At 50.0% G+C, this 17,774-nt stretch overlaps 1 protein-coding gene and 2 non-coding genes across 3 annotated transcripts; all 3 read right to left on the bottom strand.

The window, feature by feature from the left end:
- Positions 1–10,736: 10,736 nt before the first annotated feature.
- On the bottom strand, positions 10,737–10,802 carry LOC128115107 (small nucleolar RNA SNORD52). Its single transcript, XR_008220000.1, has one exon. It is a non-coding gene; the product is annotated as a small nucleolar RNA SNORD52 (small nucleolar RNA).
- An 817-nt stretch (positions 10,803–11,619) lies between these two features.
- On the bottom strand, positions 11,620–11,682 carry LOC128115108 (small nucleolar RNA SNORD48). Its single transcript, XR_008220001.1, has one exon. It is a non-coding gene; the product is annotated as a small nucleolar RNA SNORD48 (small nucleolar RNA).
- Positions 11,683–14,683: 3,001 nt separating this feature from the next.
- Positions 14,684–17,385, bottom strand: LOC128114314 (heat shock 70 kDa protein 1A). Its single transcript, XM_052744223.1, has one exon. The coding sequence runs from the start codon at positions 17,275–17,277 to the stop codon at positions 15,349–15,351; it is 1,929 nt and encodes a 642-aa protein (XP_052600183.1). The 5' UTR covers positions 17,278–17,385; the 3' UTR covers positions 14,684–15,348.
- Positions 17,386–17,774: the final 389 nt, after the last annotated feature.

Raw genomic sequence — 17,774 nt, 5'->3', positions numbered from 1 at the left:
ATTTGAGCAAAGCAACTCCCACACAGGGTTCTCCAGGCCAGAGAAGCCACATGCCTGAACTAAAGTAGGGAGATTATATAGCTTGTAGAGGTGATGATGTGTCTGCCACAAGCTGGGTTTGTGCCCAGGTATGGTCAAAAGCTGAGTGCTTAGGCAGGGACTTGGGCAGCTGACAGCTTCAGGGGAGGAAGCTGCCATAGCCTCCAAGAATTTGGACTGGGCTTTTTGGCGCTTCTCCTTTGTTCAGAGACTCTCTTAGTGGGCGGGGTTTGGAGAGAGAGACAGAAATGGGGCTTTCTGGATCAGCAGGGTGCAGTTGGAGGTTCCAACCAAACAATAATATTTTGCATTTATTCTTTGAGAATCTCATACATGCATACAATATATTTTGATCATGTCTACCCCCTGATCCAACTATTCCCAGATCCCCCCACATCTCCCTCCCACTTCTCCTTTTTAAATTATTTATTTATTTAATGTGCATAAATGTTTTGTATGCATGTTTCCAAGTATACCACCTGCATGCATGGTACTCTCAGAGACCAGAGGAAGGCCTAGCCCTTCACCCCCTTTGGAATGGAGCGATAGATGGTTGTGAGCCTCCATGTGGGTGCTGGGAATCGAACCTGGGTCCTCTGGAAGAGCAGCCAGTGCTCTTAGCCAGTGAACCATCTCTTCAGCTGCTGCTGCCCTCCCTCTCCCCCTCCCTGCTCCATTTTTATGAACCAATGAGTCCAGTCAGTGCTGCCCATACACCCCTGTCTGTGGGGCCATCCACTGGGCCATGGACAAACCTACCAGGGGCAACAGCCTTCGGGGTAGGCGAGACAACTCAGCAGGTAAAGGGGCTTGCCTCCATGACTGAGACCTGAGTTCAATCCTTGGGACCCACGTGGTAGGAGAACTGACTGCTAAGTTGTCTTCTGACCTCCACAAGTACCCACATGAACACACACACACACACACACACACACACACGCACACATGCACATACACACACACAAAGGTAATAGAAATTTTTAGACCTGATTCTCCATACCCTAGCAGCCTTCAGCTACCAATAGCTCCTCAGCTAGGTGTGGGGTCCTGTGAGCCACTCCCCTGTCTGTCTGTCTGCTGTCTGTCTATCTATCTATCTATCTATCTATCTAACTATCTATTGTTTTTTCCAGACAGGATTTCTCTGTGTAGCCTGGGCTGTCCTGGAACTCGATCTGTAGAACAGGCTGGCTTCAAACTCTGAGATCTGTCTGCCTCTGCCTCCCGAGTGCTGGAATTAAAGACTGGGATTAAAATTGCCTGGTATAAATTTTTTCTCTGTATTTATTTTTATTCTAGATGTTTATTCACTTTCTCATCCCATTGCTGGGCACTGAGTCCAGGACCTCCACATCCTAACCCTGGACCTCCTACATGCTAACCCACTCTCTACCACTAAGTTACATCCCTGTCTCCTGATATCAGTTTTTAAAATTGGTTTATTTTATTTGATTATGTGTATGTATGTGTATAATGGGTATGTGCAGGTGAGTTCAGGTGCCCACTGAAGCCAGAAGCCAAAGGTATCATATTGTCTTTTTAAAAAAGGTCTCACTCTGTAACCCAGGCTGGCATAGAATTTACCATGTAGCCGGGGCTAGCCTTGAATAAAGACAATCCTGCCTCAGTTTCCCACATGCAGGGGTTACAGGTGGGGGCTACCATGCTCGGCTGTAGTGTGAGTTCTCAGCTGTGAAGTCATCTGTTACGGTGCTGGCCAGAGCCCCTGAGACATGATTCCCCTGCGTGTTGTGCTCTGGCTCAGCTCAAAACAGTTGTTCTCCAAGAGAGCAGCCCATTGGAACTCCAAGTGAGGTGTCCCTGCGGGCGTTTTTACTTTTGCATTGGCTCAGCCCTTTGAGAATCACCAACCAAAGCTATGTTTTTAAGCAGGGCGTGGTGGCAACGCTGAAAATCCCAGAACTTCAAAAGTGGAGGATCCAGGATGTGATGCCAGTTTTCCTCACATAGTGAAGTTCAGGCCAACCTGAGCATAGGAGCTGTGTGAAAAAAACAAGAGCCGGGTGTGGGTGGTGCACGCCTTTAATCCCAACACTTGGGAGGCAGATCTCTGTGGGTTCAAGGCCAACCTGGTCTACAAGTGAGTTCCAGGACAGCTAGGGTTGTTACACAGAGAAACCCTGTCTCGAAAAATAAAAAACAAAAGCCGGGTGGTGGTGGCGCACGACTTTAATCCCAGCACTCGGGAGGCAGAGTCAGGTGGATCTCTGTGAGTTCAAGGGCAGCCTGGGCTACAGACTGAGATCCAGGACAGGCTCCAAAGCTACACAGAGAAACCCTGTCTCAAAAAACAAAAACAAAAAAAAAAAAAAAAAAGAAAAGAAAAAAAAACAAGAAAAAGGCCGGGCGGTGGTGGCGCACACCTTTAATCCCAGCACTCGGGAGGCAGAGCCAGGCAGATCTCTGTGAGTTCGAGGCCAGCCTGGGCTACAGCGTGAGTTCCAGGAAAGGCGCAAAGCTACACAGAGAAACCCTGTCTCGAAAAGCCCAAAAATAAAAAATAAAAAAATAAAGTAAAATAAAATAAAAAACAAAACAAGAAAAATAAAGAAAAAAATTCCTCATGGGTGTACCAGCCACTTGGGTTTTACTTATTTCCAGATGAAGTCAAGTTGACCATCAAGAATAGTCATCACAAGTCCATCACCTTGTCAACTTGACAAAAAACCATAACTCCTTATGTCATGCTTAATTTCCAAATGAAAACAATAACCTGTCATAATTATGCCTAACATAACTATCCCATGTACGGTTGCAAATGTGACGCCCTCATGGCGGCCCCACTGCTCACCAGTGGGAGGTGCCCCTTCTTGTCTAAGTAGGAGTCGTGTAGGTGTCTCTTAGAGTTCCCAGAAGCTGCAAAAGCAAAAACTCTGGTACAGGGGGCTGGAGAGATGGCTCCATGGGTAAGAACACAGGCTGCTCTTCTAAGGGACCTGGCATTGATTCCCAGCACCCACACGGCAGTTCCCCACCATCTGTAACTCCAGGTCCAGAGGATCCGTCACCGTCTACTGGCCTCTTCAGGCACTAGGCATAAACATGGTACCAGACACACATACAGCCAAAACACCCATACACGTAAAATAACTTTAAAAATGGTACAAACTGTTTCAAACAGCCCTGGCTGGGGACGTGCCTTCAGGGTCCGAAGCAACCAGCTGCCGCTGTGCAGTCCTCTCAAAGCTCTCTGGAGCTGGCAGAGGGTGGTCTGGCTGCTGGCTGGCTGGCAGTTCTTTGCTCCAGGCAGCCAGAGTCCCATGTCTGTGGCTTAGGGAGTCAGACTGACCTGCACCGGCTTCGATTACATACAGGAAAATGAGCACCAGGCACACTTGAGGTAAGAATGCAGAAAACATTATTATCATTAGTGATTTTAATACAGTTAAGATTTTAACTGTATGTAAGGGCAGTTAAGACCTAGGCCAAGCACGGTGCCACACAGTTCCCAGCTCTATGGAGGCTTCATGTGGAGAGACTTAATCTGTGAGAACTCCAGGGTTGAGGCCTGGGGAGGCTCAATGTCTGCCTGGGTTTCCAGCCTGCTCCAGCAGATTGCCTCTTAGGGGAGGGTGGTATGGACGGATGATAGTTCTGTGATTGCTCCACTTCTGATGTGTGGATAAAGGCTGCCGGGTTGATGAAGATAGTACATTGGAGTAGACGTCTTTTTAAACCACTTCCTCATTATAGGAAGCTGTGGGCTTTGAGGATGGGAATGATTAGACAATGATCTCAACTTAGCCGAAGTAGTTTGTGTGTTTTTAAGGATTTGGAGGGTTTTTGTTTTCGTTTTTTTGAGACAGGGTCTCACTATGCAGCTCTAAGATCTCACTACATTGACCAGGCTGGCCTTGAATTCACAGAGATCAGCCTGCCTCTGCCTCCTGAGTAATGGGGTCAAAGGCGTGTGCCATCATCACCCAGCCATGCTGTTTGCTTTTTGAGAAGATCTTATGCAGCTCAGAACTAGCTGTACAGCTGAAGCTGACCTTGAACTTCCGACCCTCCCAGATGTGCCTCCCAAGTGTTGAGATGCCAGGCATGCCCTTGGTTTTATACAGTGCTGTGTGAACAGTCCAGGGCTTTGTGCATGCCAGGCAATCACGGTACCCCCTGAGCTACATCCCAAGCCCCATGTGTCTGTTGATACCCTGACAGTGGTTCAGTCTTATGCCTGATCAGGCACCAGAAGGGAGGTCTGACCACCCCAGGTGGGGGCAGTTTGATCTGGAAGGAAGGGAAGGAATGCAGAAGAGACCTCGGATAAATGATTGATTGATCATTTACAGGAATGGTTGACTGTTTACGAAGGGATGCCAAAGGTTCAGAAAGGGCAGGTGAGATACTGAATAGGCTTTGTAAATGACGGTCTGGGAAGATTGTCACTCATACCTAATTCAGTCATGTGCTAAGCCTTTTGAAGAGCATTATATATAAAAAAGAACATTACACGGCATTAAGTTCTCTGTGAGAGTAAGAGGTGCTCTCATTCACCTACACACGAGGGGACTGTAAGAGTGACTAAATTGGTCAAAGTTAACTTTAAGTATTCTGGCCGGACCCTGGTGGTGCATGCCTTTAATCCCAGCACTCGGGAGCCAGAGGCAGTTAGATCTCTGTGAGTTCGAGGCCAACCTGATCTACAGAGCTAGTTCCAGGATGACCAGGGCTACAAAGAGCCAGGGCTACACAGAGAAACCCTGTCTCAAAAAAAAAAAAAAAAAAAACTTCGGCAGTGGTGGTGCACGCCTTTAATCCCAGCACTCGGGAGGCAGAGCCAGGCGGATCTCTGTGAGTTCGAGGCCAGCCTGGGCTACCAAGTGAGTTCCAGGAAAGGTGCAAAGCTACACAGAGAAACCCTGTCTCGAAAAACCAAAAAAAAAAAAAAAAAAAAAAAAAAAAAAAGGGGTGGTGGTGGTGGCTGGAGAGATGGCTCAGTGGTTAAGAGCACTGGCTGTTCTTCCAGAAGACCTGAGTTCAATTCCCAGCAACCACATGGTGGCTCACAACCATCTGTAATGAGATCTGGTGCTCTCTTTTGGTGTGCAGGCATACATGCAGACAGAACACTGTATACATAATAAATAAATCTAAAAAAAAGAGCACTGGCTGCTTTTCTGAAGGACCTGGGTTCAATTCCCAGCAACCATATGGCAACTCACAACTGTCTATAATTCCGGTTCCAAGGGATCTGGCACTGTCACATAGACATATATGCAGGCAAAACAGTAATGCACATAAAATAAAAATAAATAAATTATAAAAGAATAATGGGGCTGGAGAGATGGCTCAGAGGTTAAGAGCACTGGCTGTTCTTCCAGAGGTCCTGAGTTCAATTCCCAGCAACCACACGGTGGTTCACAACCATCTATAATGGGATCTGGTGCCCTCTTCTGGCCTGCAGGCTGAACACTCACTGTATACATAATAAATAAATCTTAAAAAAAAAAAAAAGAATAAAACAAACAAACAAAAAAGTGTTAATTCTTTCTTTCTTGGGCCCTCTCCCCAAAACTCTCCAGAGCTGAGGACCAAACCCAGGGTCTTGCACTTGCTGGAAAAAAGTATTCTGTATGCTTTTTTTTTTTTTTTTTTTTTTTTTTTTTGTTTTTTTGAGACAGGGTTTCTCTGTGTAGCTTTGCGCCTTTCCTGGGACTCACTTGGTAGCCCAGGCTGGCCTCGAACTCACAGAGATCCGCCTGGCTCTGCCTCCCGAGTGCTGGGATTAAAGGCGTGCGCCACCACCGCCCGGCTTCTGTATGCTTTTAAAATCTTTCCTTTTTCTACTTTTTTTGTTTTGTTTTGTTTTGTTTTGTTTTGTTTTTCGAGACAGGGTTTCTCTGTGTAGCTTTGCGCCTTTCCTGGATCTCGCGCTGTAGACCAGGCTGGCCTCGAACTCACAGAGATCCGCCTGCCTCTGCCTCCCGAGTGCTGGGATTAAAGGCGTGCGCCACCACCGCCCGGCTCCTTTTTCTACTTTTTAAATTTTATTTTATTTATATGAGTGTTTTGCCTGAGTGTATGTCTGTGCATCACATGTATTTGTTGCCACAGAGGCCAGAAGATGCTGGATCCCGTGGAACTGGAGTTACAGGTGGTTGTAAGCCATCAGGTGGGTGCTGGGACCCAAACTCTTGTCTTTTGTAGGAGCAGCCAGTGCTCTTGACCATCTCTCCAGCCTCTACCTCCAGAATCTTCTTGTTTTGTTTTTTCGAGACAGGGTTTCTCTGTGTAATAGCCTGACTGTCCTGAACTCCCTCTGTAGACCAGGCTGGCCTCCAACTCAGAGATCCACCTGCCTCTGCTCTGGAGTGCTAGGATTAAAGGCATATGCCACTACCTTACCACTACCACTTGGCTACCTCCAGAATATTTTATTATTATTAAATTATTTTTATTATTATTTGGTTTTTCGGGACAGGGTTTCTCTCTGTAGCCCTGGCTGTCCTGGAACTAGCTCTGTAGACCAGGCTGGCCTCAAACTCACAGAGATTCACCTGCCTTTGCCTCCTGAGTGCTAGGATTAAAGGCCTGCACCACCATAGCCCAGCTACCTCCAGGATCCTAATCATTCCTGTTCTCAATATATTGTAACCCCAACCAAGTATTGTGAGAGATTATATGCAGTACAGACCTATCAGAATAAAAAGTTCACAGTTTTGCCGGGCGGTGGTGGCGCACGCCTTTAATCCCAGCACTCGGGAGGCAGAGGCCAGCCTGGTCTCCAAAGCGAGTTCCAGGAAAGGCGCAAAGCTACACAGAGAAACCCTGTCTGGAAAAACCAAAAAAAAAAAAAAAAAAAAAAAAAATTCACAGTTTTGGCAGGGTGCAGTTTGACACCTTTAAAGGCAGACAGGCTGATATCTGTAGGCTCAAGGACAGTCTGGAACTCACAATGCATCCCAGGCCAGCCAGGCTAGAGTGAGACTCTGTCTCAATAAACAAACAAACAAATAAAGCAAGCACGCAAGCACTCACTGGCTGTTCTTCCAGATGACCCAGGTTTAAAACAGGATGCTAGTCTCTAATTACAAGTCCAGGTGATCTGGCATCCTCTTCTGGCCACTATGGGAATTGCATGCATGTGGTCCACATGCCAGCAAATTATCCATATACTTAACGATGTTTTTTTCTTGTTTGTTTCTGGTTTTGTTTTGAGACAGGGTGTCACTATGTACCTCAGACTGTGCCTCAAACTCACAGAGATCCACCTGCCTCTGCCTTCGAGTACTGGGCTTAAAAGTGTGTGTCTCCTCACGCAGCTAAAACATTCTTTTAAAGTTGAATGATTTTAAGTTTTTATGTGTGTGTGTGTCAGATAATAACGTCCACCAAGTGGGTGCCGGCAATCAAAGTCAGGTTACCAGGCTCGGTGGCAAGTGTCTGCCTTCCTGGCTGAACCAGCTCTGCCCCTACCATCACTTCCAGTTCCCCACCTTGCCAGTTAGAGATGGGACAATTTCAAAGGGAAAAAGCCAATCATGTGATAAGGAAAAAACAACTTTCCTGTTATGGAGGGAAACAGTGCTAAGAATGTTCCGTGGCTCCCCTTTGTCTATAATCACCCGTTGGCTAAGTAGGCTGGCCTAAAACTTAAAAACTGCTTTAGATTTATTTATTTTATGCATGTGTTTTGCCTGGCGCCCTCAGGGGTCAGAAGGGTGGAGCACAGACATATATGGAGGCAAAACACCCACACATAAATTTGTAATTTATTTAAAATTAAAAAAAAGATGGTTTCCCCAGCAACCACTAATTGTCCACAGCTCTTCAGGGAAGAATGGGGCCTCCCATGGCTCCTCACTCCAGCCCACATGTCCATGGGCCAAGTCTTGTGTTGCCAACCTCAGCTTCTGTGAATTCTTGTGTAGAATTACTGTGTCACGTCCAGGAGCTGGAGAGATGCCTCAGTGGATATGAACACCAACTGCTCCAGGTCCAGAGGACCTGGGGTTCAATTCCCAACATCCACATGGCAGCTAACAACTGTCTGTACCTCCAAGATCTGATACCCTCACAGACATACATGCAGGCAAAACATCAATGCACATAACAAAAACATTAAAAAAAGGTTTTTTTTTTTAAATAGGTTATCTTGTGTCCCATGCTGGCCTCTGTGTAACTAAGGATCACACTGAACTCCCGATCCTCCTGTCTCTACTCCCAAATGCTGGGATTACAGGCATGCACCACCAGGCCTGTCTTGGATATTACTTTAAACTACCTGGTGTTGGGACACTGAGCCCAACCGAAACACATATTTGAAGACAAGAGTGCTGCAGTTACAGGTGTGAACCACTGTCTTTCCTCCCTCCCTGAAACACTTCCTGTGTGTGCTTGGAGGCCAGGGACCTATGATTGGTTATCTTCAACAGCACAGCATCTTTATATTAAAAAAAAAAATTGTATCTAAGTTCTTTGAAAGTATGCTGGGTGGTGGTGGCCTACACTTTTAATCCCAGCACTAGAGACAGGCAGGTAGAACTCTTGAGTTTGAGGTCTGCCTGGTTTTTTTTTTTTTTTTTTTTTTTTTTTTTTTTTTTTTTTTTTTTTTTTTTTTTTTTTTTTTTTTTTAAAGATTTATTTATTTATTATGTATACAGTGTTCTGCCTACATGTATGCCTACAGGCCAGAAGAGGGCACCAGATCTCATTACAGATGGTTGTGAGCCACCATGTGGTTGCTGGGAATTGAACTCAGGACCTCTGGAAGAGCAGTCAGTGCTCTTAACCTCTGAGCCATCTCTCCAGCCCTCTGCCTGGTTTTTAGATTTCCAGAAAAGCCAGAGATACAGAGACACCGTTTCATACATGTGTATATTATATCCTAGTAATTCCCACCCCTTTCAACCTCCACTCCTATTAGTCTTTCCCACATTCCTTGTTTTGGTTAATTTTTTTATTTTCTGTGTGAGACAAAGCCTCCCTTAGCTCCCTCTGCTGGGAACTCTATATGTAACAGAATGACCTTATCTGATCCTTCTGCCTTTCCTCTCCAAGTGCCAGTGTTACATGTATGTATCACCACACAGTTTACTTGGTGCCGGGATCGAATCCCTACCTTTTGGCATGCTAGTCAAGCACCTGCTGGAGTCCCCTGGCTAACATGGCAACTCTCCCACTCCTCCCCATAGGCACACCAGTTACCTGGGACGTTTACAGGTGGGTGAACTGCTGCATCAAACATGAGGTGGTTAGAGACCCAGACCCTTTTCCAGAGGGCTGGGTTTAATTCCCAGCATCTACATGTGCAAGAGATTTGATGCTGTGTTCTAGTCTTTAGACAGTAGTGGGAACTCAGGTATGCATGGGGTAGGGGAGGCAGACTGGAGATTGCTCAGCACTGATACACTGGTTCAAGGCAGTGTGATAAGTGAGATCATGCCCAATCATGGGCTAGAACTGAGGTCAGCTTGACCCCATGTGCAGCACTTACAGAACTTTTACTAAACCGTATTGTTTTACTTCTAGACCAAATGGGTCACATGGTGAACAGACTGTGACCTCACATGTCCAGTCATGTCTGCTAACAGTCACCACAACTAGCCAGTAGGTGCACCAAACCTGTGGGTTGTGCCCGTTCACTCAGCTTGGAGCTGTGTGGCTCAGTAGGAACCTCAAGCCCAGAGCCCATCCGATCTCTTGCATGAGAACAGACCACAAAAGCTCCAAGGGATCCCAAGAGGACCGGAGCGCCTGCCTATCTGATGCCTGTAGGGACAGACACCTTTATGGCACACATACAAACAGGTCAAACTTTACTTGGACCTTGTGGTAGGACCCAGAAACCTTTACTTGCAATAAATCTTTCCATACTACACCACACACAGATATCAACCAATTAAGTTTAAAGTATTTTATTAGAAAAAATGTTTTAGGGGAAGGACAGGCCTTTATTACACTACCCAAATGGGTGACGTTCTGGTAACACAGTTGCCATCACATCCAGCTGATGTGGTCTAGCATTGACAGCTGTTGACACCCAGTAAATACAATTCTAAGGATACGCCCAACTTCAGTCAGCTCTTGTAGCAGCAAAATCCTGAAAATTTCAAAAAAGGAGCATGTCTTAGAGCTATGCAGGAAACACATGGACTCAAAGACCCTCAGAAAAGCTCAGGCTAATCTAACAAAGGTCACCATGGAAAGGGGAAAGACTGTTAACTTTACAAGCCCTGCTGACAGGTATGACTGCAGGGCATTCTCTTCACTAATGAGCACCCGAGGTCACAGCTAAAGAAGAAGCACAGCATTCCTCCATAGAATCAGCCAAACCCCTTAAATTCCTCAAGTTGTCTTCAGCAGTGATGGCCCATTTTATTAGAGCAATAGAGGGTTAGCTACAACACTCACCACCACAGTAAGCAGGAGAAAGCGCTTGCTGTCCACTAGACACTGGACAGGTACAATCACGCCATCCGGACCACTTCCTTCCAAGGACAAACTTCACCTTAGGCTGGGTCCTCACTCAGGTCAGCCCAAAATCTAGGTGAGGGGACGAGGCCCCTGTGTAGTCTTCGGAGCTCACTCTAGAGAGGAAAATACGACACTCCATGACAAGCAAGGGCCAGCTATACACCTCAGTAGAGCCAGAGCCAGCACATGGGACACTGGGTTCCATCCTGAGGAGGTATAAATGGTGCACCCAGAATAAGAATTCAGGTTCCCTAAGTGAGTCAGATTTATAGTTGACATCAGGAGCAGTGTCAGAGACTCTAGTCTGTGAAATCATCATTCCCAATTTAGGGAGACCTGAATCAAGGGCACTATTTTCCAATACATCAGTCTCAGTACATAAAGATACAAGAGAAGTCCAGGGAATGTTAGTCTGAGAGGCAAGAAAACAGGTTGTGATAGCCCATGCTGTATTGCCAGGCTTTGAGGCTGAGGGAGAATTACAGGAAATCCAAAAACACTGGGCCACTGCTTTAAAACAAAAACAAAACAAACAAAAAAACTAAGGAGAAAGAGGCGGTACAACTCCAAAGCCAAGTACAAAAACGCCAAAAGCCCACCACACCCGACAACCTCCCTGCAACCCGGATGATCCAATGTCTGACCTACAAATATAATGGCTTTAATCCCAGCCATTAGAAGTTTGGAGTTAGGGTAAATTCCTAAATTAACAGAAACAAAAAGCTGGGAATTGGTGGCATGTCTATGGGATCTGTAAGGCTGGATATAAGGCCTGCTTTATCTTATGAATAAAGCAAGGGGGCTGGAGAAATGGCTCAGCGGTTAAAAGCATTGGCTGCTCTCTTCCAGAGGTCCCCATTAAAAGTCCCAGTAACCACATGGCAGTCTACAACTCCAGTCACAGGAGCTCTGACGCCCCCAGACAAATGTACAGGAAGGATAAAGGAGACAGGTAAACATTAATGCCCATGAAGCCTTGGCAAGAGAGAACCCCTAGAGCTTCTGGCACCCAACACTAACCTTTCTTCAGGAGTAAGCGGCCAGCGGGTGTCCTCAAACCCCTAACAGGGAGACACAGAAGCAAATCATTAAGAACGAGAGCCCAGAAGCCCCGTCACCGCAGATCCTGGACCCGGGGGCGGTCAGCGCGCTGCGGTGATGGCGTCAGCGAGACACTCAGACTCACCAGGGGTCATCATTACCGTCGTTCCCCCGGAGCCAGCCCCTCCACACCCCGCCCTGCACGGGCACCATGCACCTACCATCGTGCCTCCGGGGGCGGGGGGCGACGATCGGGGACCTGGGAAGGGGAGAGCAGTGAGTGAGCACGGGTCCGAGAGGCTCCGGCCGGCGTGGCTCAGCCCGGGCTGGGTCAGCTCCAAGGCTGGCGTCACGGAGACATCAGAAACTCTAGTCTGTAAATGGGGGTCATCCTGCTCAGCCCCGCGCTGCAGAGCCCTCCCCACCGGGCCCCGGGGTACCTGCTGCACGAGGCCGGCCCGTGCCCCGCAGAGACCGACAAAGGGACCAGGGACGGGAGAACGGCAGGCGCGCGCGCAAAGAGACCGCCCGGCGCCCGCCCACGCGCTTTATAGCCGCGCCAGCCCGGGGTCCTGACGGCATGGTCGTCTTCTGATATGCCTGACCGGGTCGCGCTGGCAAATAGGAAAGAACCAGTTGAATTATGTCTCTCTTCTGGGTAGAGAGTCATATACAGGCCTTGTGAATTCTGGTAAATCACCTGAGGGGAAAAAAAAAAAAGAAATGGAAACAGGCGGCCTAGACAGCCAAGGCGGGATAAAGACCCCGGAGAGCCGGCGGTGCGCGTGCGCTCGTTCCCTGGCCTCCCGGAGGTTCGTGGCTGCAGTGACTCTGCTCTCGGGATCCAATCTACTCTCGGGGACTCAGTCATCTCCAGCCAGAAGGGTCTGACTTTGCATCTCAGCTTCTGCTCTACGTTCTCTTTATTAAAAAAACAAAAGGTTTATTGAATGGTAGGCCTTTCTCCTCCCCGACCCCCGCCGTATTCCCGGCTCTTTTGGAATTGTATAGTGCAAGGTGGGTCCCAGCCATGCTTAGAGTTACAGGCGGGACCCACTGCCACGCCCAGACACCTGTGTCATTTTTTAAAAGTTTTTAAAAATGAGTGTTGTCTCCGGGCGCCTTTAATCCCAGAACTCGGGAGGCAGAGGCAGGCGGATCTCTGTGAGTTCGAGGCCAGCCTGGGCCAGAGAGCGAGATTCAGGACATCCAGGGTTGTTACACAGAGAAACCCTGTCTTGAAAAAAAAAAATTTTAATTTTATTTGTGCATATGTGTGTGCACCACGTGTGTGCAGGTGCCTGCCGAGGCCAGCCAGAGCGCTTTGGGTGAGCCTCCCGCTATGGGTGCTGGACACTTGAACCCAGGTTCCCCGGGTAAGAGCAGTAAGTGCTCTTAACCACCTGGTCATTTCTCCAGCTCTTTTTGTCATTTTTTTTTTTTTTTTTTGAGACAGCAATTCTGTACCTCTCAACACTCCTGCCGCCATTTCCTAAATGCCGGAATTACCATGTGTGAGCCACTAAGAGCTGCAGTGGCTTCATTAAAACAAACAAATTTTTTAGCTGGGAGGTAGCAAATGCACAATTTTAATCCCAGCACTCAGGAGGCAGAGACAGCATATCTCTGTATTTGAGGCCAGCCTGGTCTACAAAGGGGAGTTCTAGGACAGCCAGGGCTACACAGAGAAACCCTGTTTCTCAAAAAACCAAAAGTAAATAAATAACTTTGGAGGGCCGTGCTGTGCTCTTTATGGAGCTCAGGGCCCGTCTGGGCTACTGAGTCAGACCCTGACTCAGAAACAAGATAAAAATAAAATTTGGGTGAGCACTGTACTTTTTTCAATTATTCCACCTGCCCTCCCTCCCTTGAAGGTTGCAGCCTTCCATTAAAAATCCCTTGTAAGGGTGAGTGTGGTGGCACAGGCCTCTAATCCCAGCACTTGGGAGACAGGGGCAGGCAGATTTCTGAGTTCGAGGCCAGTCGGGGCTACACAGAGATCCAGCCTTAAAAACATAATAGAAACTTTTTTAAGTGTAAGATTCCTAGAGTAATTATTTATTTGATCAATTTCTCAGTTCCTAGAGGCCCAAGTTCCACCTAGGAGTGATATGGAAAGAGGTTGCTTTCGATTTCCGATTGTGTACATGTACAGGCCAGAAATTACTTCTAACAGTCTGGTATGGTTTAGCAGTAAACCGGTTCTCTAATGAGCAATTCATGAACATAATTGCCACGGCCTCAGAAATTATTTATTGGCATTAAACTATTGCTGATGGCTTCTTTACCCCACAGTGGGCTTACATTAGCCAATATGAACGTGCTAGGATTACAGGTGGTTGACATCTGGCCCAGCTAAGTGATTTCTTCCCGGTGGATCTGGGAATTGAATTTAGGGCCTGATGCATGCTAAGGGAACATTCTGTCATTGAGGTATACTCCCCAGCTCTCAAAGGATGTCACCTCACAGTAGGATGGAGGTCCATGCATCAAAGGCTTTCGATGAAAGCCTTTATTTCCCCCACTTTCTGCCTGCTAATTCAGGCCTTGGACATGCCAAGTGTTATTTCACTAGGATTACTGCCTGGAAAGAGGAGTGGGGACAGAGTAAGTGAGTGTGATAGTATGTGCCTATAATTTCAGCATTTGAGAGCCAGAAGTAGCTGGGAGGTGGTGGTACATGCCTTTAATCCCAGCACTCCCTAGGCGAAGAGGCAGGCGGATATCAGTGAGTTCGAGGCCAGCCTGACCTAAACAGCCAGTTCCAGCACAGCCAGGGCTACATAGAAAGACCATGTCTCTCTTTCTCTCTCTCTCTCTCTCTCTCTCACACACACACACACACACAAAATATCAGTTTTCTGACAGTCTTAGATGACCCCTGTGCAAGGGTCCTTCCACCCCAAAAGGGATCGTGGCCCCCAGACTGAGAAACACCTGGGAGGGCAGGGGCAGAGTTCAGAGCTGTCAGAGCCCCAGGATGCCCTCTACCAGTGGTCTCCAAACTACATTCCCGTAAATGAGCCCTACCCTCAAAGTGAGAACCCCCAACTTAGATCTTCTGCCTAGCACAGAAAACCCACACTTATGCCTCTTCTGGACATCCCTAATCCACACAAACCCAGAATTCATTAACCCTCCCAACAAACACACTGACACAACATAGTTGTAACAGTTTATTTTGGATAGTTAAGTTATAAAATTTTTTTTCTAACTTTGTAATGTTGCAAAGAAGAAAATCTACACAGGGTGGCAGTGTTGATTTCTCTGGTGGCAGGAAAATGCCATCTTTACAGTACTTGGATTAATGCAAAGAATGTATGAGTTATACCACAGAACTATAATCAGGACAAGCACATAATAAAAGTTTTAAGTACAGAAGACTAAAGTTAGGCACAAAGAACTTCTGAAAGCCAGTTTGTCTCAAAAATGCCTGTGGTGAAGAAAGAGACGATCAGCTCCAGCAACTCTGTATTGGGACCAGACCCTGAGACTCTCATGGGTCCCTGGGCAGCAGGACCGTGTCCTCCCAGGCCACTGGAACTCAATCCTAAAAAATCCTTTAAATTTTACCCATTACTAGGTGTAAGAACAAAATCCCCTTACTCTGTTAAGAATAAAATACCATACACAGACAAACTGGCAATGTTAATGTGGATATAAAGAATATAAACATACAAAATTTAACAGTCAACTCAATTACCTTATGAAAGGCTGTAACTTCAGAATGAACTCAGGGACCAACCCTGACAGTACCCAGCACAAGGGCAGTCCTCAAGGGCCACCAGCCCGTGTCCTAGATGACCCGGGGAGGGCAAGGAAGGGCCTCTAATCCACCTCCTCGATGGTGGGCCCTGACCCAGAGCCCCCCTTGGGAGCCTGGGCCCCGAAGCCCCCAGCCCCGGGAGCACCCGCACCCTGCTGGTACAGCCCGCTGATGATGGGGCTGCACACCTTCTCCAGCTCCTCCCGCTTGTGCACGAACTCCTCCTTCTCGGCCAGCGTGTTGGCGTCCAGCCAGGAGATGACCTCCTGGCACTTGTCCAGCACCTTCTTCTTGTCGGCCTCGCTGATCTTGCCCTTGAGGCCCTCGTCCTCCACGGCGCTCTTCATGTTGAAGGCGTAGGACTCGAGCGCGTTCTTGGCCGCCACCCTCTCGCGCTGCACCTCGTCCTCGGCCTTGTACCTCTCGGCCTCCTGCACCATGCGCTCGATCTCCTCCTTGCTCAGCCGGCCCTTGTCGTTGGTGATGGTGATCTTGTTGGCCTTGCCCGTGCTCTTGTCGGTGGCCGTGACGTTCAGGATGCCGTTGGCGTCGATGTCGAAGGTCACCTCGATCTGGGGCACGCCCCTGGGCGCCGGCGGGATGCCGCTGAGCTCGAAGCGCCCCAGCAGGTTGTTGTCCCGCGTCATGGCCCTCTCGCCCTCGTACACCTGGATCAGCACCCCGGGCTGGTTGTCCGAGTAGGTGGTGAAGGTCTGCGTCTGCTTGGTGGGGATGGTGGAGTTGCGCTTGATGAGCGCCGTCATCACGCCGCCCGCCGTCTCCAGGCCCAGCGACAGCGGCGCCACGTCCAGCAGCAGCAGGTCCTGCACGTTCTCGGACTTGTCCCCCATCAGGATGGCCGCCTGCACCGCCGCCCCGTAGGCCACCGCCTCGTCCGGGTTGATGCTCTTGTTGAGGTCGCGCCCGTTGAAGAAGTCCTGCAGCAGCTTCTGCACCTTGGGGATGCGCGTGGAGCCGCCCACCAGCACCAGGTCGTGGATCTGCGCCTTGTCCAGCTTGGCGTCGCGCAGCGCCTTCTCCACGGGCTCCAGCGTGCCGCGGAACAGGTCCGAGCACAGCTCCTCGAACCGCGCCCGCGTGATGGACGTGTAGAAGTCGATGCCCTCGAACAGGGAGTCGATCTCCAGGCTGGCCTGCGTGCTGGACGACAGGGTCCTCTTGGCCCGCTCGCAGGCCGTGCGCAGGCGCCGCACGGCGCGCTTGTTCTGGCTGATGTCCTTCTTGTGCTTCCTCTTGAACTCCTCCACGAAGTGGCTCACCAGCCGGTTGTCGAAGTCCTCCCCGCCCAGGTGCGTGTCGCCCGCCGTGGCCTTCACCTCGAAGATGCCGTCGTCGATCGTCAGGATGGACACGTCGAACGTGCCGCCGCCCAGGTCGAAGATGAGCACGTTGCGCTCCCCCTTGCCGGACCGGTCCAGGCCGTAGGCGATGGCGGCCGCCGTGGGCTCGTTGATGATGCGCAGCACGTTCAGACCCGCGATCACGCCCGCGTCCTTGGTGGCCTGCCGCTGCGAGTCGTTGAAGTAGGCGGGCACCGTGATCACCGCGTTGGTCACCGGGTGGCCCAGGTACGCCTCGGCGATCTCCTTCATCTTCGTCAGCACCATGGACGAGATCTCCTCGGGGTAGAAGGCCCGCGTCTCGCCCTTGTAGCTCACCTGCACCTTGGGCTTGTCGCCGTCGCCCACCACCTGGAAGGGCCAGTGCTTCATGTCCGACTGCACCACCGCGTCGCCGAACTTGCGGCCGATCAGCCGCTTCGCGTCGAACACGGTGTTCTGCGGGTTCAGCGCCACCTGGTTCTTGGCCGCGTCCCCGATGAGCCGCTCCGTGTCGGTGAAGGCCACGTAGCTGGGGGTCGTGCGGTTGCCCTGGTCGTTGGCGATGATCTCCACCTTGCCGTGCTGGAACACGCCCACGCACGAGTAGGTGGTGCCCAGGTCGATGCCGATCGCCGTGCTCTTGGCCATGGCGCCGCTGGCTCTCCGCTGCCGGGGTTCGGCGCTCTGCGTCGGGGAGGCTCCGGGGGAGGCTGGTCCTGGCCGCGGGTCGGGATCTGGCCGGGGGTCGGGATCTGGCCGCGGGTCGGGATCTGGCCGGGGGTCGGGTTCGCGCAGCTCCGCGTCTCTCCGCTCCGACGGGAACCCGAGACTCCTGGCTGGGAGCGCAGTCGGCGTCTGGAGCTCTGCGCACCGCCCCGCGCCTTTATGGAGCGCCCTCCGGCCCCGCCCGCCCTCCCCCGGGCCAATCGGCGAGCCGGAGGCGGCCGTGGGGACCGGAATCTTCCAGCAGCTTCGCGTCTGGTGAGTCACCGGTGTGGAGGGAGCCGCCTCGGTCCAGAACTCTCCAGACAGTCCTGGGTTCGGCTGGAGAAGCGGGGTTCCTGGGGGGCGGGGAGGGGGCGGGGCGGGCGGCGAGACGTGCTGTCGCCATGGCGACGGACGGCGGCGGCCTCGGAAGTGGGGGG

Source organism: Peromyscus californicus, unplaced genomic scaffold, assembly GCF_007827085.1.
Source record: "Peromyscus californicus insignis strain IS unplaced genomic scaffold, ASM782708v3 Scaffold_19__1_contigs__length_69161282, whole genome shotgun sequence".
In the NCBI taxonomy this organism is placed as follows: Eukaryota; Metazoa; Chordata; class Mammalia; order Rodentia; family Cricetidae; genus Peromyscus; species Peromyscus californicus.
The sequence above is the reverse complement of the archived record's forward strand: the minus strand, read 5'-3'. Positions and strand labels throughout refer to the sequence as shown.